Source organism: Haplochromis burtoni, unplaced genomic scaffold (genome assembly GCF_018398535.1).
Source record: "Haplochromis burtoni strain Fernald_Lab_line unplaced genomic scaffold, NCSU_Asbu1 Contig_24, whole genome shotgun sequence".
NCBI classification, from domain to species: domain Eukaryota; kingdom Metazoa; phylum Chordata; class Actinopteri; order Cichliformes; family Cichlidae; genus Haplochromis; species Haplochromis burtoni.
In genome coordinates, this window is record NW_024582385.1 from 1,941,306 (window position 1) to 1,959,658 (window position 18,353).

The 18,353-nt window shown below is 44.2% G+C and overlaps 1 protein-coding gene across 1 annotated transcript; it reads left to right on the top strand.

The window, feature by feature from the left end:
* The first annotated feature begins 6,122 nt into the window (after positions 1 to 6,122).
* ripk4 (receptor-interacting serine-threonine kinase 4) lies at positions 6,123 to 14,398 on the top strand. Its single transcript, XM_005926795.3, has 8 exons — positions 6,123 to 6,453; positions 8,695 to 8,986; positions 9,726 to 9,874; positions 10,223 to 10,272; positions 11,392 to 11,550; positions 11,752 to 11,867; positions 12,361 to 12,601; positions 12,694 to 14,398. Exons 1-8 carry the CDS (start codon positions 6,266 to 6,268, stop codon positions 13,941 to 13,943), a joined length of 2,445 nt encoding a protein of 814 aa, XP_005926857.1. The 5' UTR covers positions 6,123 to 6,265; the 3' UTR covers positions 13,944 to 14,398.
* Positions 14,399 to 18,353: the final 3,955 nt, after the last annotated feature.

Below are 18,353 nucleotides of genomic sequence, written 5' to 3' on the forward strand. Positions count from 1 at the left end.
TCTTTCCTGTTCAACATGCCGTCAAGATCCTCATCGTCATGGTGACGTGCCAGTGGCTTCTGGGCTTGGCGCGCCACGTCCTCAAGTTTCTGCTGATGCATCAGGCTCTGTGCTCACCTGAACCTGCACCTGTGAAGTTTTAGAACTCCATTAAAGGCTGAGCGACACGAGCTTGTTAACGCTCAGATTTTTAGTAAATACAGCTCAGCTGCAAGGATTAAACAATCTGCCCTGTGTGTGTGTGTGTGCGTGTGTGTGTGTTTGTGTGTGTGTGCTGTGTGTGTGTGTGTGTGTGTGTGTGTGTGTGCGTGTGCGTGTGTCTGTGTGTGTGCGTGTGTGTCTGTGTGTGTGTGTGTTGTGTCTGTGTGTGTCGTGTGTGTGTGTGTGTGTCGTGTGTGTGTGTGTTGTGTTGTGTGTGTGTTGTGTGTGTGTGTGTTAGTGTTGTTGCGTTACACTGCTAAGGAACTGGTGGTTGCAGCAAAAGACTATCATTTAAATATTTTGTCTTTTATTAGCTGCAGAAAATGTTTCCATCAAAATCACTCCAACCCAGAGCCTTTGGTTGTTCACTGGTGCCTCACAGACGTGATTCTTTAGACTTGTGTGTGCGACTGTTTACTAAAATGAAAGAAGGCATGACAGCAGGGAAATGCAGCCTGTTCTCTTCCTTCTTCTTAAGATTCAAAAGACATTTTAAGCAACAACTTAACTGACTTCAAACTTGGATTACTTTCTGTTCAAGGGCCAAAAGTAACGACTTTTTAAAAATGTCGTCTAGAAACAAATATCTGCATCTGAATATGCATGAAGCTGCAGGCAATCGACACATTTCTGCTTACACCTAACATGAAGTCAAGTTTGTCCTCGCTGCTCAAGATGCTTTGGGTTTGTGAGGAGCCCTGTGAGAGCTGCGGTGTGAGGACAGGATACCAGAGCTCGGCTCCGGATCGGCAGCCTCCATCCCAGCATCCGGAGCCGAGGCTGGGCTCTGTGCTGTCGCATGTCAACAATCACCAAGCAATATTTTTACCTTCACATAGTATTTTTTCTTATTTGCATTTAGTGTGACTTGATAATTAATTAAATGCCCATGCATTTCATTCGAAACATTTAATAAATTATTCATTTATTTAATTCATTTTGTCACTCCTGGCCCTCTGCAGGCCTGCACCGTTAATATTGCACTGACAATGGCTCATCATTTATTTACCCTCTACATCCTCTGCAAAGGATTACGTTATTTGCTGCTAAGAGACCGTAAAACTTTTTCTTGAGTGAGAGATTAACAGTAAAACCGTTCAGCTTCAACATTTGTTTGAGGTTGAAGTTTCTTTTCTTTAAATCACATTAAGCCAAATTCTTTAGGATTAAAATAAATTAGAGCAACATTCCCCTTCTCTTGAGGACAAAGCCTCCATGCAGCAGTGTAGCCTACTGTACTGGAAACACCAGGACATTTCTGGTAGTCTGAAAGTGGTTTTGGCCTGATGAGAACAGGCAGCTTGATCATGATAAGTACTTATTATCAAACCCAGGGATACACGAATGCTCCAGATCTGGTTCAAGGGGAACCAATAAAGCTCACTTCACACTAAACCGACTTCTGCCAGTTAAGGCAGTTTTTGAAGGTAAGACCATTTAAATCGATATAATTTAAACAGTGATTGTTAGAACAACAGGAGTGCTGTTGTTTTATCTTTGTGGCGCCAGCTTAAAGTTAGTGCGCAAAGGTTAGCTTACACTGTATGAAGTGATTACGAGTTACCATATCATGACAAAGATGTTAGCTAATTGGTAAATAAAGGTACTTATTGAGAATATTTGTGTTTTTAGTTTCGGGAGAGTCGAGGAGACAAATACACAAAAAGTGAACGAGCATCTCTGAACCGAGGAGGGGACCTAAGGAGACATCGTCCATCCTCTTGCAATGCTGTGATTGCAGCCGTTGATCAATTGTCATGACAATTTACATGAATTTACATCTTGTCATGATTGAGTAAAAGGATGTTACAGTCCCTGATAATGCATTACATTAAATAGAGGGAATCTTGAGGGATGGCTGTTATGAGGAAAGCCCAGACGCTTTTATCAGCAGCACACATCGTTGTGTGCCTCAACTTTCGGTCTTTTACCCAGGCTAATCTGCCATTTTCCTCCTTAGTTAGGTTTAGGGATTAGAGATCTGATCTAAATTATCATTTTAAATTTGGGACACATCGTCAGTAGTGGACCTTGCATTCATCGGGTGTTTCGGCCATTATCAATAGGCACCCTCATCCAAGGAGGCCCTGCCTGATCAGGCCCCTGAGTGTGTCACTGGTTTATGTTAAATTGTTATTTCTCTTCTTTCTTCTCAGTTTTCTACAGCTTATTTTCTTCTATCTATTCACTGCAACTGAGAAATAATACTTACCTCTTTAGCATTTATGGAGTGTCGCTTCTTCCAAGGGATAAAAAAGGTGATAGAGAGAAGTAAGACAAAACCTACACAAAAAGTGAACGAGCGTCTCTGAACTGAGGAGGGGACCTAAGGAGACATCGTTCATCCTCTTGCAATGCTGTGATTGCAGCCGTTGATCAATTGTCATGACAATTTGCATCAGTTTACATGAATTTACATCTTGTCATGAAACTGACCTCGAGGCCCATTGTTAGTCAGTGGTGCTAGTTTCAATCATTAGGCAAATGTACTGTTTTTAACACTGGAGAGGCTGAAGAAGTCCCTTGGATAAGTGATGAAACATTTCTCCTGCTGAATATACAACAGAATCTTCCTGGGAACACCCGGTGAGATCCATGTTACTTATACGAGTTACAGAATTATGTGATACAGAACTATGTTAAGTTTAAATGTACTCGAGAGCCACCGGAACCAAATTCCTTGTATGTGTCTGCACATACTTGGCCAATAAACACGATTCTGATTATGAAATGTTCTTTTTAAAATAAATACCACACTCGGTCTTATGTTAAGGGTTAGTCAGGTTAGTTTTAGCTTTTCTGACTCTTGATTTACAGACTAACTCACTGTTATTTAGAAACTGCGAGTCAGTGGAATATGAATGTTTTGTCAGTAGTTAGTAGATCAATCAAGCACTCACTCATGTTACTGGCTCAGTGTTTACACACTTTCCAGCCTCTTAGTCTAAGAAACAATCTGAGGAGAGGCAGCCGCCTGAGACTGAAGGAGTGTAGAGACCTCAAACAGGACAAAACACAAACTACAGGAGACAAAGGCTAATGACATGCAGAGTGGCTTATGGAACCAGCCCTAACTACAAGCTTTATCAAAAGAAACGCTAAAAGCTTCATCTTAAAAGAGCATGTCTGTCAGCAGACTCTCCTTCCATTCTACTTTTCCGAATTTCTAAAAAAAAGGCCAACACACTGGGTGGCTGTGTCTCGGGAGGTGGAGCAGTCCAGTCGGAAAGTTGGCGGTTTGATCCTTGGCTCTTCCAGTCGGCACGTCGAAGTGTCCTTGGGCAAGATACTGAACCGTGAATTCCACTCGCACTCAAGAGTACGAGTTTCACGTGGTTGTAAGACAAGATGTTTAGATACAGAAGGAAGCACGTGTGTGTGTGATTAGTTGGATGAGGGTTAGAGGGGAAGGTTATAATTTACAGGCTATAGTATGTAAACTTTAATAAACCTGGATCACGAGCACACAGATGTTTAATGTTGTTTAAACATGGCTGACGTGGGTACAGGATTATTGACCTGCTTCTAGAAAAAAACCCAGATTCTCCAGTATTTAGAAAGGTCGAATCAGCTTTGCTTTCTATTGTTTTGTTCTATTTACATGAGGTCTCATATCTCATCCCCAAGCTCAATGAGTGAATATGAAACTACCTCCAGTAGATGGCGATAAAGTTCCACTGACAACTATTTGATGTTGATTTTCCGCTCACGACTTTGAATTCCTTGCACCCATTGTGTTCACTCATTAAAACATTCATAAACACGCCACCACCTTCTGCATCTATGGTAATATGTGTGCCCACGCACAGCCCGAGGGGACAAAGTGCATGATGGGAAGAACAAAGCATACTGGAAAGATGTCAGAAGCAAACACGATGCCAACACACACAGGCTGTCGCAGGCTGACACTTCCTCTGTGGCATTCTTAAACCATAAGACTGCAGTCATTAATATGTTTTAACATCAATTAGACAATCATTTATATTTCTACACTGTTGGCGCTACCTCGCGCTCCCTGTTGCAGATCGTTTAGGCTTAGTTGTGTTTGTAATTAACAGAAGACGGTCCTGATTGGTTTGGTTTTAATCAGATAAATAAAAGCAGGTAAAAAGACACGTTTAATACCATTTCATACATGTTTGTCTTTGATTCTAATGACTAAGAGAGAGTGCACACACACTCAAAAGGCCCTGCAGCTTTCCCCTTCTACAGTAACTGCTCCCCCGGTCTTTCTGCAGAGCCTCAGGGAGCTGAACACTGATAACTGCTGCAGTGATGGAAGCCACCAGGCCGCCTGGCTCCTCACATACCACTAAGATCTGCTCATTGTCCCAGCATCCTCCCAGATAACATATTTATACCTCCTACCTGGTCATTCCAGTTTTCTCATTAACTCTGGGGTGCAGGGAGGTGATATCACATCTTAAGCAGAGGTAAACAGAGAGGTTGGTTTGTCAGACACTAGCAAACGGCAACACAGAACAAATTCACACGTTTGGAGAAATCGTGCTTTTACAGTCGCGTACCGTTGCCCACGCAAGCTGAAGAACACTAGAGGAGCACTGTTTTGGTAAAGTCCAAGAGAGGGAATTTTGGAATAGTTCAACTACAACAATCATTTTCATATTTAACTTAAAAGCTTAATCATGTTTATTATCTAACAGTTTAGATAATAATTTGAGGAAGGGGCTCGTTATGTTTATTCTGTTTAGTTTTCCACAACAACAGTTGCCTCAAGGTGCTCTATATAGTAAAGTAAAGAAGCTACTATATCAGAGAGAGAGAGAGCAGTCACCTATGAGGATGCACTTGGTGACAGCGGTGAGGAAGAACTCCCTTTAAACAGGAAGAGTCATTCTGCAGAATGAGGCTGAGGAACGACACTCGTCTGCTGTGAGAGGTGGGAGGGCAGAGAATGGGGACGAGGGCAAAAAGGTCTTAATCCGAGAGACGTTATAATCCGGTGTTTGGGATTTGAGGCAAAATGTCTCCCTGAACCAACCTCGCAGAAAATAATCCCATGATTTCAAAAACCCAAAGTCAGTCTAAAGTACGATATGTAAGAACGTTTCTAAAACAGAGCAGTCGCAGATAACAGGCTAATCTTCTTTTTATGATAGCACAAAAATAAATAATTTACCAGCAGGTTCCTGCGTGCAGGAGGTGTCCTTGAATAGATATGCTGTAGCTCTATCAGCTCCACAGCTGATATTTTATTTCTGACCTTGAACTTAAAAAGTATCCAACACACACCTGTAGGACAGGTGCACACAGGAAAAAGTGTCACACTCATTAACTGGCAACCCAAATGAATACAATTTTAATTTAAGCACACAACAGATATGAAACAAAACTCCTGTGTGCGTGCGTCCTTAGATCGATGCGGTGTATCTGCAGAAGGCATTTAATGAACATATGAATTATTGAAAGCATATGTATGGAGTAGCAGAGAATGTGGAGATTAAAGGCCTGCATGGAAATGAAATATGTTAAATAACACAGATCTTTGTCACTGGTAGTAACTGTAACAGCTGTAACAGAACACATTGTTCCCTCAGCTGAGCAAAAGGTGAGTCCACACATTCTATAACCGCTGGGTCAATATCACGTAACCCACCTCAGGCGGCTTTAGCAGTAAAATGGACCACGGTGGGACAAAGGTGTGTTTATGAAATAGCTTCCTGACTTCATGGCTTTGTTGCAGAGACCGTTCTCCTGCTTTCTCGGAGCATATATGAGACAGCGTGGGGCTTCAGGACATTTGGAAAGCACATGTGTAAAGCCTTTCGGTGGCAGTGTGGTGTGGCTTGTCAAGTTCCTCCAGTGAACTTTTCCATCTCTGCTCTGTGTTTCAAAACCAGGGGATGATGTCACAGTGCAGCAACACAGGCCCAGCCCCTCCTTTTCACCTGAATAGAGGGAGGAGCTGTGCTGAGCTAGACGAGGGGAAAAACAAGGAAGAGCCCACAAGTAGGTAGGTGGTGTGTGAGTGTTCACTTCACCTGATTTTGTGGTTGGAGTCAAAGAAGAAAAAGGAGTTTACCCTGCTTGCGGGTTTCTCAACATGGATATGGATATCCCGGATTCTCCACACGGGAATATGGGGCTGTTAAGGACCTTTGATTCCTCTGAGTTTGGAAGCTGGGAGAAAATAGGCTCAGGTGGATTTGGACAAGTATACAAAGTCCGGCATGTACAGTGGAAAACATGGCTGGCTATCAAGTGCCCTCCCTGCCTTCATGTGGATGATAAGTAAGTCACAGCTGTTTAGTGTTCATCTTTTCCTGGTGTTGATGAAAAAAGTAGTATTGTCCTCTGGCATAGTTCAGATGCTTCCTGTGTTTTTGGTCTTTCTAAGTTCCGGATGTAGAAATCAGTCTGAACCAGGTCCTTTTATGCCAGCGTGATCGTTTGAAGAAATCTCTGGGCAAATGCTAGACGCAGGCATGAGAAAGTGAACACCAGATAACGTGTGACTCATCCTCTGCCAGCCTAGAAACACTATGGGGGCTGTAAAGGTGCCTCAACGCTAAGCAAGAGGGCATGTTTGGATATTTCGACACTGCTGAGTTGTGTTGGAGGGAGCACTGGCATGCAGGTTGATCTCTGGGGCAGCTCCACAGTGCTGAGAGCTGTTTGCTTTTCCTGCTATGAAAGCTTAACTGCTGATCTCCCCAATAAACAGTGTTGTGGACATTTCAATAGGTGGGCAGAATGGTCTACAAGTTACATCACCATCTAGAATTCTCTTTCATACTTCAGACTGATAAATCCCTCGTTTGCTCTGCCAGGATCTCACAAATGAAAGGAAAATTAGTGAGCTGTACATTTCTCGAGTGTGTTTGAGGCTGACCTGCCTCAAACCAGCTTTGGAAGAATGGAAGTTTCCATTTCCATGTAACTCTGCATACACAAACTGACTTCATCAGCCACACATTAGAAATATTAACTGACAAGATCCATTCATCCATTTTCTTCCCCTTATCCACTTCAGGGTCACAGGGGGGCTGGAGCCTAGCCCAGCTGCTGATTGGTGATAAAACCTCTTTATTTAAAAAAAAAAAAGTTGGTTTATTGATATAAATCATCACTGACATCAATCCTCAGCTACACTGATGCAACAAAGACAGTCCGATTTTCTTATCTAGTCACTGTGACCAAAACAGGAACTTTGACGACGTGACGACTTCCCCCCAAACCTGCGGTGCGACTTGTAGCATCCGATGCGGCCGAACCAAAGATACTATCACCCTCAAACATCTGCAGAGCGCATAAACAGTCATTTGACTGCGACCGTCGTTCAGACACACATAACATCCAGCAGCCAGGACTCAAAGCCACCTTTGTGTGCCTGTGTCGCAGGCTGCCACTGTGTGGCACAGACAATACGAGAAGCCGCAGAACCGGTCTTACCGGGCCTCTCTGTTAAAACAGGGACATTGTTTGGTTCAGCAGAGCCGCTGAGCAGCACTTTGGATTAGATGAAGTACTTCGCAAACAAGCGCTAGCCCGTTCTTCCATGACATGTTTGATTATTCCTACCAGGCAGATTCGGGGAGATCCGTACCTCCTTCACTTGTACTGCCACAAAGAACTATTATAACCAGACACACACTTCTTTATATATATATTTTTAAATTAATGACAAACTATGTTTCGAACTTTCTTATGTTCGTCTAATTTCTTTTCGTTGATGATAGAAAAACAGAAGCCCTACTCCAGCTCTGCCTCTGGAACACATTCCTACAAATAAACTCACGAACAGTGATTTATCTCTCTCATCAAGAGGCTCCATTTTAAAAGCAACCTTTGCTTAAGGCATGCAGTGAGGTCATGAATGGCCCACACAATTGTGTTTGAGGTATGTCAGCAGGCCCGGCAGACTGATAAGGGGCACTGTGCGCAAAGGTTGAGCGGCAGAGAACAAGAGCTGGGTTTGAGCTCCACATGCTCTGCAGACCAAGGTGGACTGTCTTGAGCAGAACCAGCAGCCGGGGAAGACCTGGATTATAGTTGTATACAGAGGTCACGCCTCTACACCCTTCAAGGTTAATGTTCATAAATATTTGGCATAGCTAAGAGCTCAGTAAGGATGATGTGTGATGTGCAGGAATTTTGGTTAGGACAAAAAGTTATACCAACTATTGCAGCTTAATGAGCAAAGCGTGACTTCAAAGTCATCATGTTAATGTTTTATGGGAGGGCAGGTTTGATAGATAACCATGAGTCGAGGAATGTGTGAGCCTTTGTTTTAAAAAAGCGATCACCCAAATAACTTCAAAACAGATTTCAGCTGCGGCACCCCCACCCTCCCCCAAACCCCCAGGATGAGTGGATGAGTGGAAAAGCAGCAGTAAACTGGTGGATGTTTTTTTTGCTCTGTTAAGAACTGCTGGGTCACCCTCAGCGACAGAGCCTGGTTCAGGAAACGCAATAAAATGCAGTGTTGTGTAGTCCGTGATCTTTTATTTTTATTTTCCTCCTTGAACACAGGGATCGTTCCGAGCTGCTCGAGGAAGCTAAAAAGATGGAGGCAGCCAAGTTCCGATACATCCTGCCTGTGTACGGGATCTGTGAAGACCCCCAGGGGCTGGTCATGGAGTACATGGAGACCGGCTCACTGGAGACCCTGCTGGCCAATGAGCCGCTGCCCTGGGAGCTCCGCTTTCGCATCATCCACGAGACTGCGGTGGGAATGAACTTCCTGCACTGCATGAACCCACCGCTGCTCCATCTGGACCTGAAGCCGGCCAACATCCTGCTGGATGCTCACTATCACGTCAAGGTAGAGAGTTTGTGATGAAGCTTAGAAGGGAGGAAACACACGCACACAGTTTGTTGTGATCTTTAGTTTTGACCCAGGTGTGTGTTTGTTGTTGTTTGCACGATCCTTTTGCTTTCTGTAATTTGTAATGGAATAAGCAACTATGGAAATCTACAGTATGTTTATGGAAATGTGATGATGTCATGTTTTAATGCTAGAAGAAAGCTCAGACATGAAGTGAAACCACAGCCCTCTTTGTTTTAAAACTGTTTGTTTGGCGCTTTCAGGAGAAATCCCAGTCATGAGGTGCTTTTCTGCTCCCCTTCATCATTCTTAAATTAGTCCTACACATGTTTTTTGTCTACAGGTGTCTCCTAGCCTCTGTCCAACCAAAACAGCTAAGCTGTACTAAGAGTAATGGGTGGGAACCGTCATTTCTAGTGTTTAATACCTGGATGTAAACACCTCACCTGGGCTTGTCCCAACAGGATTAATTTAGCTCCTATTAAATCTCCTTGTCTGTGTGTGTGTATGTGTGTGTGGGTGTGCACTCCCCAACACAAATCTGAAGGGCCTCTCCTCTCCTGCAGGCTGGGACATGGCTGGGTTGCCCTCATCATACCGCTGAGTGCACATAATAAGAGCTTAGCAACCTGTCATAGTCAGCGGGCAAAGTTAGTCATCACCGCCGTGGTGTTTCATGAGAAAGGCAGAGGGGTTGCTCTACTGGAGGGTCTTATCTGATCTCTTTCTGTCTCAGATATCTGATTTTGGGCTGGCCCGCTGGAACGGCTTGTCACGGGCTGATGACATCAGTAGAGACGGCTTCTGCGGCACTATTGCCTACCTTCCCCCTGAGAGCATCATAGAGAAGGACAGAGTGTCGGACACCAAGCACGATGTTTACAGGTTGGGCTTTTTTTTCATGCACTTTGCATGCAAGCTTTTTGTGTGAACGCAGGGTTTTTTTTGTTGTTGTTGGGACATTTTGTGTCATTTTGTGTGTTCAGTTAAGCTCTGACTCACACTAAGATTAATCACATGGATTTGGTATGATACTTTGTCTGTTAAAGGAAATAAGTAACTTATTCCTACAGTGGAAATGGAAATTTCATTCCCTAAAGTAGAACTTGTAGAGTAGGGTAAATGTACTTTATTTACACAGTCTTCTACGGACTGCTGCACAACCTGACATCTCAGACCTATTCCATGAAAGATTTATATATATTTATATGTATATTTTTGCCTGTTTTCCAGTTTCTCTATCGTGATCTGGGGGATTCTCACACAGAAGAAACCCTATCAAGGTGAGCCATCCAACGAGATGTCCATCCAACCGTGTCTTTTATGATCACCAATGTCAGTCTGATAGTTTAGCTAGAACAGCAGGTCTAGTAGTTCGTGTGGCATGCCTCCCCTACCTCTGTAACATCTGTAAACAATCAGTAACAAATAAAAGGTCCATGATGAGTTTTAGAAAACAGGTCAGCGTTATTTATCATCAGAAAACCTTTTTTTAAAATTTCCCCTCAACTTAGTGTCTCCCCATTTTCCACTGGAGTGGCTCTGCTTGACAGATGGACTATAAATGTACTCAATAGAAATACCTTTTTCTGTAGTTTGGCCACAAGAGATGGCTGAACTGGCTAAATAAGTTATTAACAAGTTTGCTTATTTATAACAGAAGCTCTAAACTCCAATTCTACACAATCTTCTACTTAATAAATCGACTTTCAATCTAGTTGTATCATTTTACTTGCTGGATTCGACTCTCTAAATTTCCAGTTAGCACAAGGTAAAAATAGTTGCACCTTTCAAGGTGTGTGTGTGTGTGTGTGTGTGTGTGGGGCTCTGCACACAGAAGCTGTAGTTTGTGTTTACTCTGTAAATTCCAGAGGAGGCAGGTGGACAGGGCCAGACTGGCAAGCACGATGTTTTTTCCCAGGCGTATCAGGTAGCAGTTCACTTTCTGAAGCCCGGTGCCAAGGTGAGGTAGCTGGGTTGGCACTGGCACCGCCTCTGTTGATCCAGATATAATTAAAAAGTGATAAGTGGCCTGTTTACCATCCCTTCCCGTTTTCCTCCTCCACCTGCAAAGGGTATTACGGCTACAATAGGAGGTGAAGTAGCTGTAAAGCCTCCACCTGTTTGTTCTGAATCACTGACTTGGCTGATCCCACATTCAGATAGAATTGGCTAGACGAGGAGCTCGGAGTGCTTCCGTGGGAAACAACAGACCACGCACTTCTCTTTCTGAGGACGATGGCGACGATAAAGAAGCGATGATGGCATAACGATAGACGCTGGTTCTATGTGTCATTACCAGAAAAAGCATTATAGCAGACTCAGACTTTTGACCACATGCTTTTTGAGTGAAACAAAAAGGACTTTTAGAAACTGAAGTACTGCATGATTTTGCCCCTCAGGAGAGAACAATATCCTGCAGATCATGGTGAAGGTGGTGAAAGGGGTGCGTCCAGACCTGGGAGCGGTGCCACGATGTCGACCTTCAGCCTGCACAGGCTTCCTGACCCTCATGCAGCGATGCTGGGCCACAAAGCCCGAAGCCAGACCCAGCTTCCAGGGTAGGTTGTGCCTCTACCTGCTAACAAACAGTGGTCAACCCTCGTTAGCACTATAGGAATGAGCTTGTCCCTTGAACTGCACACTCTGTTCCCTCACTGGCTGTGTGAAAGGCAGTGCTATGGCACTCTTCTTCCTTTTTGTATTGCATAATCCCATCCCTGCTGTTAATGCAACCTGACCTTGAGACGTTGTTGTTCCAGAAATCACATCTGAAGCCGAGGAGCTCTGCTCTAAACCTCAGGAGGAACCCAAATCACCCAGGTTATCAACATCTGACCCAGAGCCCATGACCCCTAAAGCACTCACGGGTGACCAGGTACGATACGACGGCGAAGCTTTTACTGCTTTTACATGACGAAGCTACATGTCAATGTTCTTTTTGTTTTTCTAAGACATAGCCATGTACTCTCTTACACATTTTAGCCTGAATTTAAAATGTGACCCCTCTCAGTGGTTCTATACTTCAGTCTCTCTCAGCTGATGTGTTCTGCCATTAATATTTAACTACTCGTCCAGACAACGAGAGGCTTATCTTTACAGTGCTCCAGACATAATTCTTATGTTTGATCCTGACCAATCATTGCATCACATACGAGGAATGTAGACTGATGGCATTGTTAAAACTCTGTGTGCTGTTGTGTACGTGACTGGAAACAAACATCCTGTTCACAGGAACTGATGGCTCCTATCAGTAGTGTTTAGATAAATCAGCTGTGTGAACTTTCACACCCATTTCGTATGTGTTACACACTGTCTACTGTAACATTGTGTCAAACCGCACTACCCTACCTGCCTTTTTTGCTCTACAGGTTAATGACAACAAGCCAGTGCGTCCAAAGTCAGCCATGTTGCCCGAGAAGGATTACAGCCTGTCTGAGCTTCTGAGCCAGGTGGATTCTGGGATCTCCAGGAGCTTTGATCGCGTGAAGGAGGACAGCTGTCACAGCAAAGAGAGCACCTGCAAGAGACTGTCTGGGATTTCCTCTGCAGATTCTGCCTTCTCGTCCCAAGACTCTATCACGCTGTCTTTTGAGAAAGAAGGCACATACGGTAAGCGTGCATCAAAGACCTCTCCTGTGAATTATATAAAGTAACATGAAAAAATGTATCATTATTTATCACTTTTCCTCCTTACTGCTCAGATTCTGCTGAGGTCCAGAAACGAAAACTGTGTGAGGCCATCAGGAACAAAGACACTGCCAAGCTGATGAAGATCCTCCAGCCTCAGGATGTCGACCTTCTCCTTGACGGAGGAGACAGTCTGCTCCACCATGCCATCAACTTGGGTAACGAGGAGGCTGTCAAATTCCTCCTCCTGAACAACGCAAATCCTAACCTCGCCAACGGCCGCGGCTCCACACCCCTTCACCTGGCCACAGAGAAGCACCTGAAGTCACTGGCAGAGCTTCTGCTCGGCCGGCGCAGCACCAACGTGAATGCCAAAGACGAGGACCAGTACACAGCTTTGCACTGGGCAGCCCAAAATGGCGACGAGGCTATCACGCGCCTGCTGCTCGACCGGGCGGCGGCCATCAACGAGACCGACGGACAGGGACGCACGCCAGCTCACGTGGCCTGCCAGCATGGCCAGGAAAATGTGTTCAGGGTGCTGCTGAGCCGTGGTGCTGATGTTCAGATCAAGGGCAAGGACAACTGGACGCCGCTCCACTATGCTGCCTGGCAAGGGCATCTGGGCATCGTCAAACTGCTGGTTAAGCAAGCCGGCGCCGACGTAGATGGTCAAACGACAGATGGGCGCACGCCGCTGCACCTGGCTTCTCAGAGGGGGCAGTATCGAGTGGCACGGATCCTGATTGAGCTGGGAGCCGACGTCCACATGACATCAGCTGGATCAAAGACGCCGCTACATGTGGCGGCTGAAACGGGTCACACCAGCACCTCTCGGCTCTTGATCAAACACCAGGCAGATATCAACGCTCAGAGCGCTCACGGACTCACTCCCCTCCACCTAGCCTCCCAGCGGGGCCACCTGCCCACAGTCAAGATGCTGATAGAAGAAGGGGCAGACCCCTACAAAGCTAACAGCGCCCTACGCACGCCCTGCCACATGGCGGCAGAGGGTGGACACTGTGAAGTCCTGAAAGAGCTGCTCAATCACTGTCCAGACGGTGGCAGCCTGTCAGATGAGCAGGGCCTCAGCCCTTTACACCTGGCAGTGCAGGGCGGACACTCGAACATCATTACTATGCTGCTGCCGCAGGACTGCCAGGACTTAGTTACAGAGAGCTCTGTGCAACCAGCAGCCGAAGAGCCCGCACCAGCAGAAGCTAGGCACCTCCAGAGGAAAGTTGTCATTCTCAAACTGACGGAGCACGGTGACAAAGACTACCCACAATCCATCAGTGCACACTGTGCCTCCGCTCCCTGCTAACAGGAGCAAAAACACTGTACAGGACTGTTTTGGTTTGGTGTTTTTCCATGCTAATCCTCTGCTGCCTCACAAATAGGCATGGGATAGTATTCCAGTCTTTTAATTTTTTTAATTGTGCCCTACAAGCACTGTAATATTGTTGTAAATACATACTGTAAATAGAAAGTATTAATACCATTTTTGTGTTTGAATTAAAAATGTTGTTTACTTTTTTTTTTACCTAACAAACACATTTTGGTTTCTTTTGTTTTCTTTGTACGTAATAAGCATGTGTCCCGTGTCCTCTTGGAATCCTTTTACAGGATCATTACTGCAGCTGGCATGCCTGTAAGTTATTTTTAATAGATTCACAAAAACTGACTCATCGAGCTTTTTAGGAAGAAAGCGTTCAGTGTTCTTTAACTTGTTACATATCAGTGCAACATCCATTAAACATCTGAAAATCTTTTGTTGGACCCTGGTGTTTGTTTCCTTTTTGCATTTTGTAAGAAAGAAGATCAAATAAAAACAACATGCATGAAAAGTCAGACGTGGTAAGATCAAACTAACTATAGTTCCTCGTGCTTTAATGGTTAGCTAAATTGTGCATAATTTTCGAGGTAATGTTTGTGCAATAGCCCAATTTATCTCCATGTTCTTAAATGTTTTGCAGCAAGAGAAAGCACAGATTTAACTCGTTCACTCAAAATGGGAACGAAACTTTGATAGCATCAGCACGAGTGTTTGTGCAACAAAGTCACTCCACTCTCCTCGCCACAACATATCTTTTGTGCAGTCTTGTTCCTCTAAAGCAAAATTCAAGAAGTGCTTTCTGAGAAGGTTCTCTCGACAGCTCGTGTCGTGTTTCGCAGTCGGCGTGTCTCTGCCGACTGCTCCAGCTGCACGTGTGCAGGCGCATTATAAGCCTTTATGTCAGGCGCAGTTGGCGTGTCTGCATCTGCAGCCTCACCTGGAGTGTTATTATTATTTTTATGCCTCAGCTCTGCTGAGGAGCATATTCAGCTTGGCGCAGACCATGGGAACTGCCCCTGAGGGGGATCACAGGCTCCAAGATGATGAATGAGTGAGAAGGGGCGCTGATGTGCTACCTGCAATTCCAGCCTGTTGGCTAATTCCTCAGACCACTTTAACTTTTCATCGTACTCTAAAGCTAACATGCCACTGCTGATGCCTCAAGGGCTCAGCTTTTTGTAACCAGAGAAACATTGCGGGTGGCTGATATAATTGTTCTGGGGTTTTTTAAGCTCATGTTTGCAGAGACCCAGAAAATGAGCCTGTTAAATATCTGCAACATGATGTCTCTGCTTTGTGTACATAGCACTCTGTCTTATGCGTTGCTTGGTGATGCGTCTCATCTTCAGATAATCTTCTCTTGTTGCCCAATCGCAGCATCCAGTTAGGTTTGTGTTGGACAATAACTTACAGGATTGCTTTTTCACCCACTCTGGAGTTTCAGAATAAAACACTCAAAATAACTATTAGTGTAGTTATGTGAAGAATGCACCGCATATAACTCGCTGAATTGAGCTTTGTGGCTGTCAGCGTGTTCAACTTGTTCAAACCAGAAGTGAGCCCAAGTAGGTTTGCAGAAATTTCATAAGGTGACATCAAACGTGAGGAAAGCCAGCTTCAAATGTTTGGACGAGGAATAATATTACACTACCCAAACCTGTCTGACCTGTAAGCATCTACGGCACTAAAACATATGTTATTGTGTTCATTCAGAACAAATTCAGATTAGAGAAAGATGTCTAGCCATCCACTTTATTCTGTTCATCCAAATCAGGGATGCAGGGGAGCTTAAGCCTATACCAGCTGCCAAAGGGCAAGAGGCAGGGGACGCCCTTCTGTGTGAAACCATTCACACCTATGTGACCTATCTACTTAGAATCACCAGTTAACCTAACCCCACTAACTGCATGTCATTGGACAGTGGGAAGAAGCCAGAGTACGTGGAGAGAACACACAAAACTCCTCACAGAAAGGCCCTGGTCAGACAGCAGATTCAAACTAGGACCTTCTTGCTATGAGGCAATGGCAGTAACCTTCATGCTGCCCAAGCAATGTGTGTTTAATCTAAATTAGTTCATCTTCAGTTACTTAACAGCAAAAAGCTTTCTATTCTTGTTGGTGTTACTGAATGCTGACCAGGCAATTAGATCGTATGGACTGACTCCAGGTTAAAGAGCGAGCAATAAAGAAAGAAGCAGCATTCTGCTAATAACACCACCAACAAATTCCTAACATAATATGCAGATACACAGCGATCATTTACATTCAAAGGAGAGCCCTGGATTTGTTTTTATTTAACCTTAAATCTTGTTCCAGTGAACCCTCCAGTCTAAAGTCCTCAAAACGCTGGAGTCGAGCCCAGAGAAGAGGAACTAACTGCCTGACTGATTAAATGCCTCCCCTCAAATATCCCCTGACCAGTCTGACACACCCCTGTTTCCACACAATGCAAAGAACCCTATCTGAAATACTAGGAAAAAAAGACACTAAAATCCAAAGATTAGAACGTTATCTGGCCCTAAACGGAGATTACGAACTGGCAGGATGCCGCTTAACTGTCAGAGCGCCGAGATAGATCGTAACCAAATACAGTCTCAGTGATGACAAACTTGCAGTCAAACAAGGAAGACTGAGAGGAAGCTTGATATGTATCCATCTTTGTGTTACTTTATTGTGATACTTGGCTGAACTGTGAATTTTGATTCTTTTGCATTATTGGTTTTTGGGAATTTTTATGCCTCTGAATTTAAGTTGAATTGCTCAAACAGAGGAGACGATCAGAGCTCTGAGGAGAGTTGTACTCAACCTCTTCCTGTTCACAGGCCTGGACAGGAAACTCACAGGCAAAGAGCTTTGACAGTGTTTTTTTAGAAGCAGTCTCTGAAGAAGAAGTCTCTGACTCATCGTTGTATTCTTTATGAACCGGTGGGACAGCCTTCGCAGCACCAGTATAATATTACTGGGTACACCAGTTTAGATATCGCTAAATATAGATATGAGGTTTAATTATGAACATGTTAAAACACCAAAACCAAAGCAAAGCCTGTATTTACAGATATACACACATGTAGTGTGTAAGTAGTGGGTCAAAGGTCATTCTACGTTGCAAAAAGAAAAATTTGTGCTGCTTTTAAACTGGGTCATGCTTGGACACGCTTCAGTTTATCACTCAATCCGGTCCACAGCTTCACTCCTCACACAGAGATGCAAAATCTTTTAGTGAAGTAAGGACACGCTTCCCCTCTCAAACTGTCATCTGCTTTAAAAGAGTTTAGAAAATGATGAGGAAATAGATAAACACAATAATTCAAGCAGTCAAACCGGTAAACAGAAAACGTGAGTGATTTGTGCTCCAGAATGTGTTTAGCTTTAGTCAGTAACTTGATATTAAAATGCCTTTTGGAACTTTATGGATGTTTTATGAAACTTCAGGCTTATTTTATGCCACTGTTCCGGCGTCCCCGTCATCTATCTGAACATGTGTTACAATTAGAGAATCGCATAATTGTAGTTTTACTTTGATTTAATGATTCTGATGATGAATGTAATGCATTTCTTTTCCCAACAAAGCAGAGTGGCTGGACAAGGTGGGAACTAATACTACCGCATAGAACAAACAGAACTTGTTTGTCAGTAGTGTAAAGCATGCAGAGGTGTATGACGGAGCCTTAAAAACGTCTCCTTTTTCTTATGCATGCTGTAGCTAAGCGCTAATTCAGGAATCTGGTATATAAATCCGGGCAGTGAGCAAAAGATAACAGGTTTTAGCAGACAGGAGGAAGCTTTGATAACCCAGCTCACAGGCCCAGGTGTAGGTCATGCAGCCAATAGCTCCTCAGCTCCTGCACAACCCGCAACACAAAAACCAAAACAGACACTTTGTCCTTACGGGTTGTGTGACAACCTGTAGGAACAAAGCGTCTGAGGCGGGATTCCCATCGAGAACCTGGACAGCACCTGAATCAAACATCCTTAACCTTGTCCCCCCTTATTTATACTAGTAAATTCAAAATATTTACTCGTTACAATTTTATCATACTCACCAAATTTACAGCAGCAACAACCCAGCCAGCATGTCCCACTCGGTGACTCAGCAGCTCCAGTGCCTGGAGAAGCACTTTTAAAGTTAGTTTGCTGACGCAGAATACCACACATACTTCGTCTTAGCCTTTAAAAGTAAAGTCAGAGCAAACACAGATGAAACATTCTTACAAAATCTATAACTGCAGTGACCCATGGAGCCCAGAAGAAGCACAAACCTCTTCCTGGTTGGCAAAAATGGATTTTGTTCAGTAGCAGAGTCCCGCAGAATGCCGACAGGTGGAAACTTACACAACCAGACCAGCAAAGGAGGAAGGTTTCTCCCATCAGCACAGCTGAAACATGCAGTTGCACCAT

What these genes read in the sequence shown, in the direction of transcription:
- ripk4 (XM_005926795.3), top strand. Translation starts at nt 6,266, where the DNA reads ATGGATATGGATATCCCGGATTCTCCACACGGGAATATGGGGCTGTTA. An exon ending in TGCCTTCATGTGGATGATAA is followed by an intron (nt 6,454 to 8,694) that starts GTAAGTCACAGC and finishes CCTTGAACACAG; the next exon opens with GGATCGTTCCGAGCTGCTCG. An exon ending in TGAGAAAGAAGGCACATACG is followed by an intron (nt 12,602 to 12,693) that starts GTAAGCGTGCAT and finishes CTTACTGCTCAG; the next exon opens with ATTCTGCTGAGGTCCAGAAA.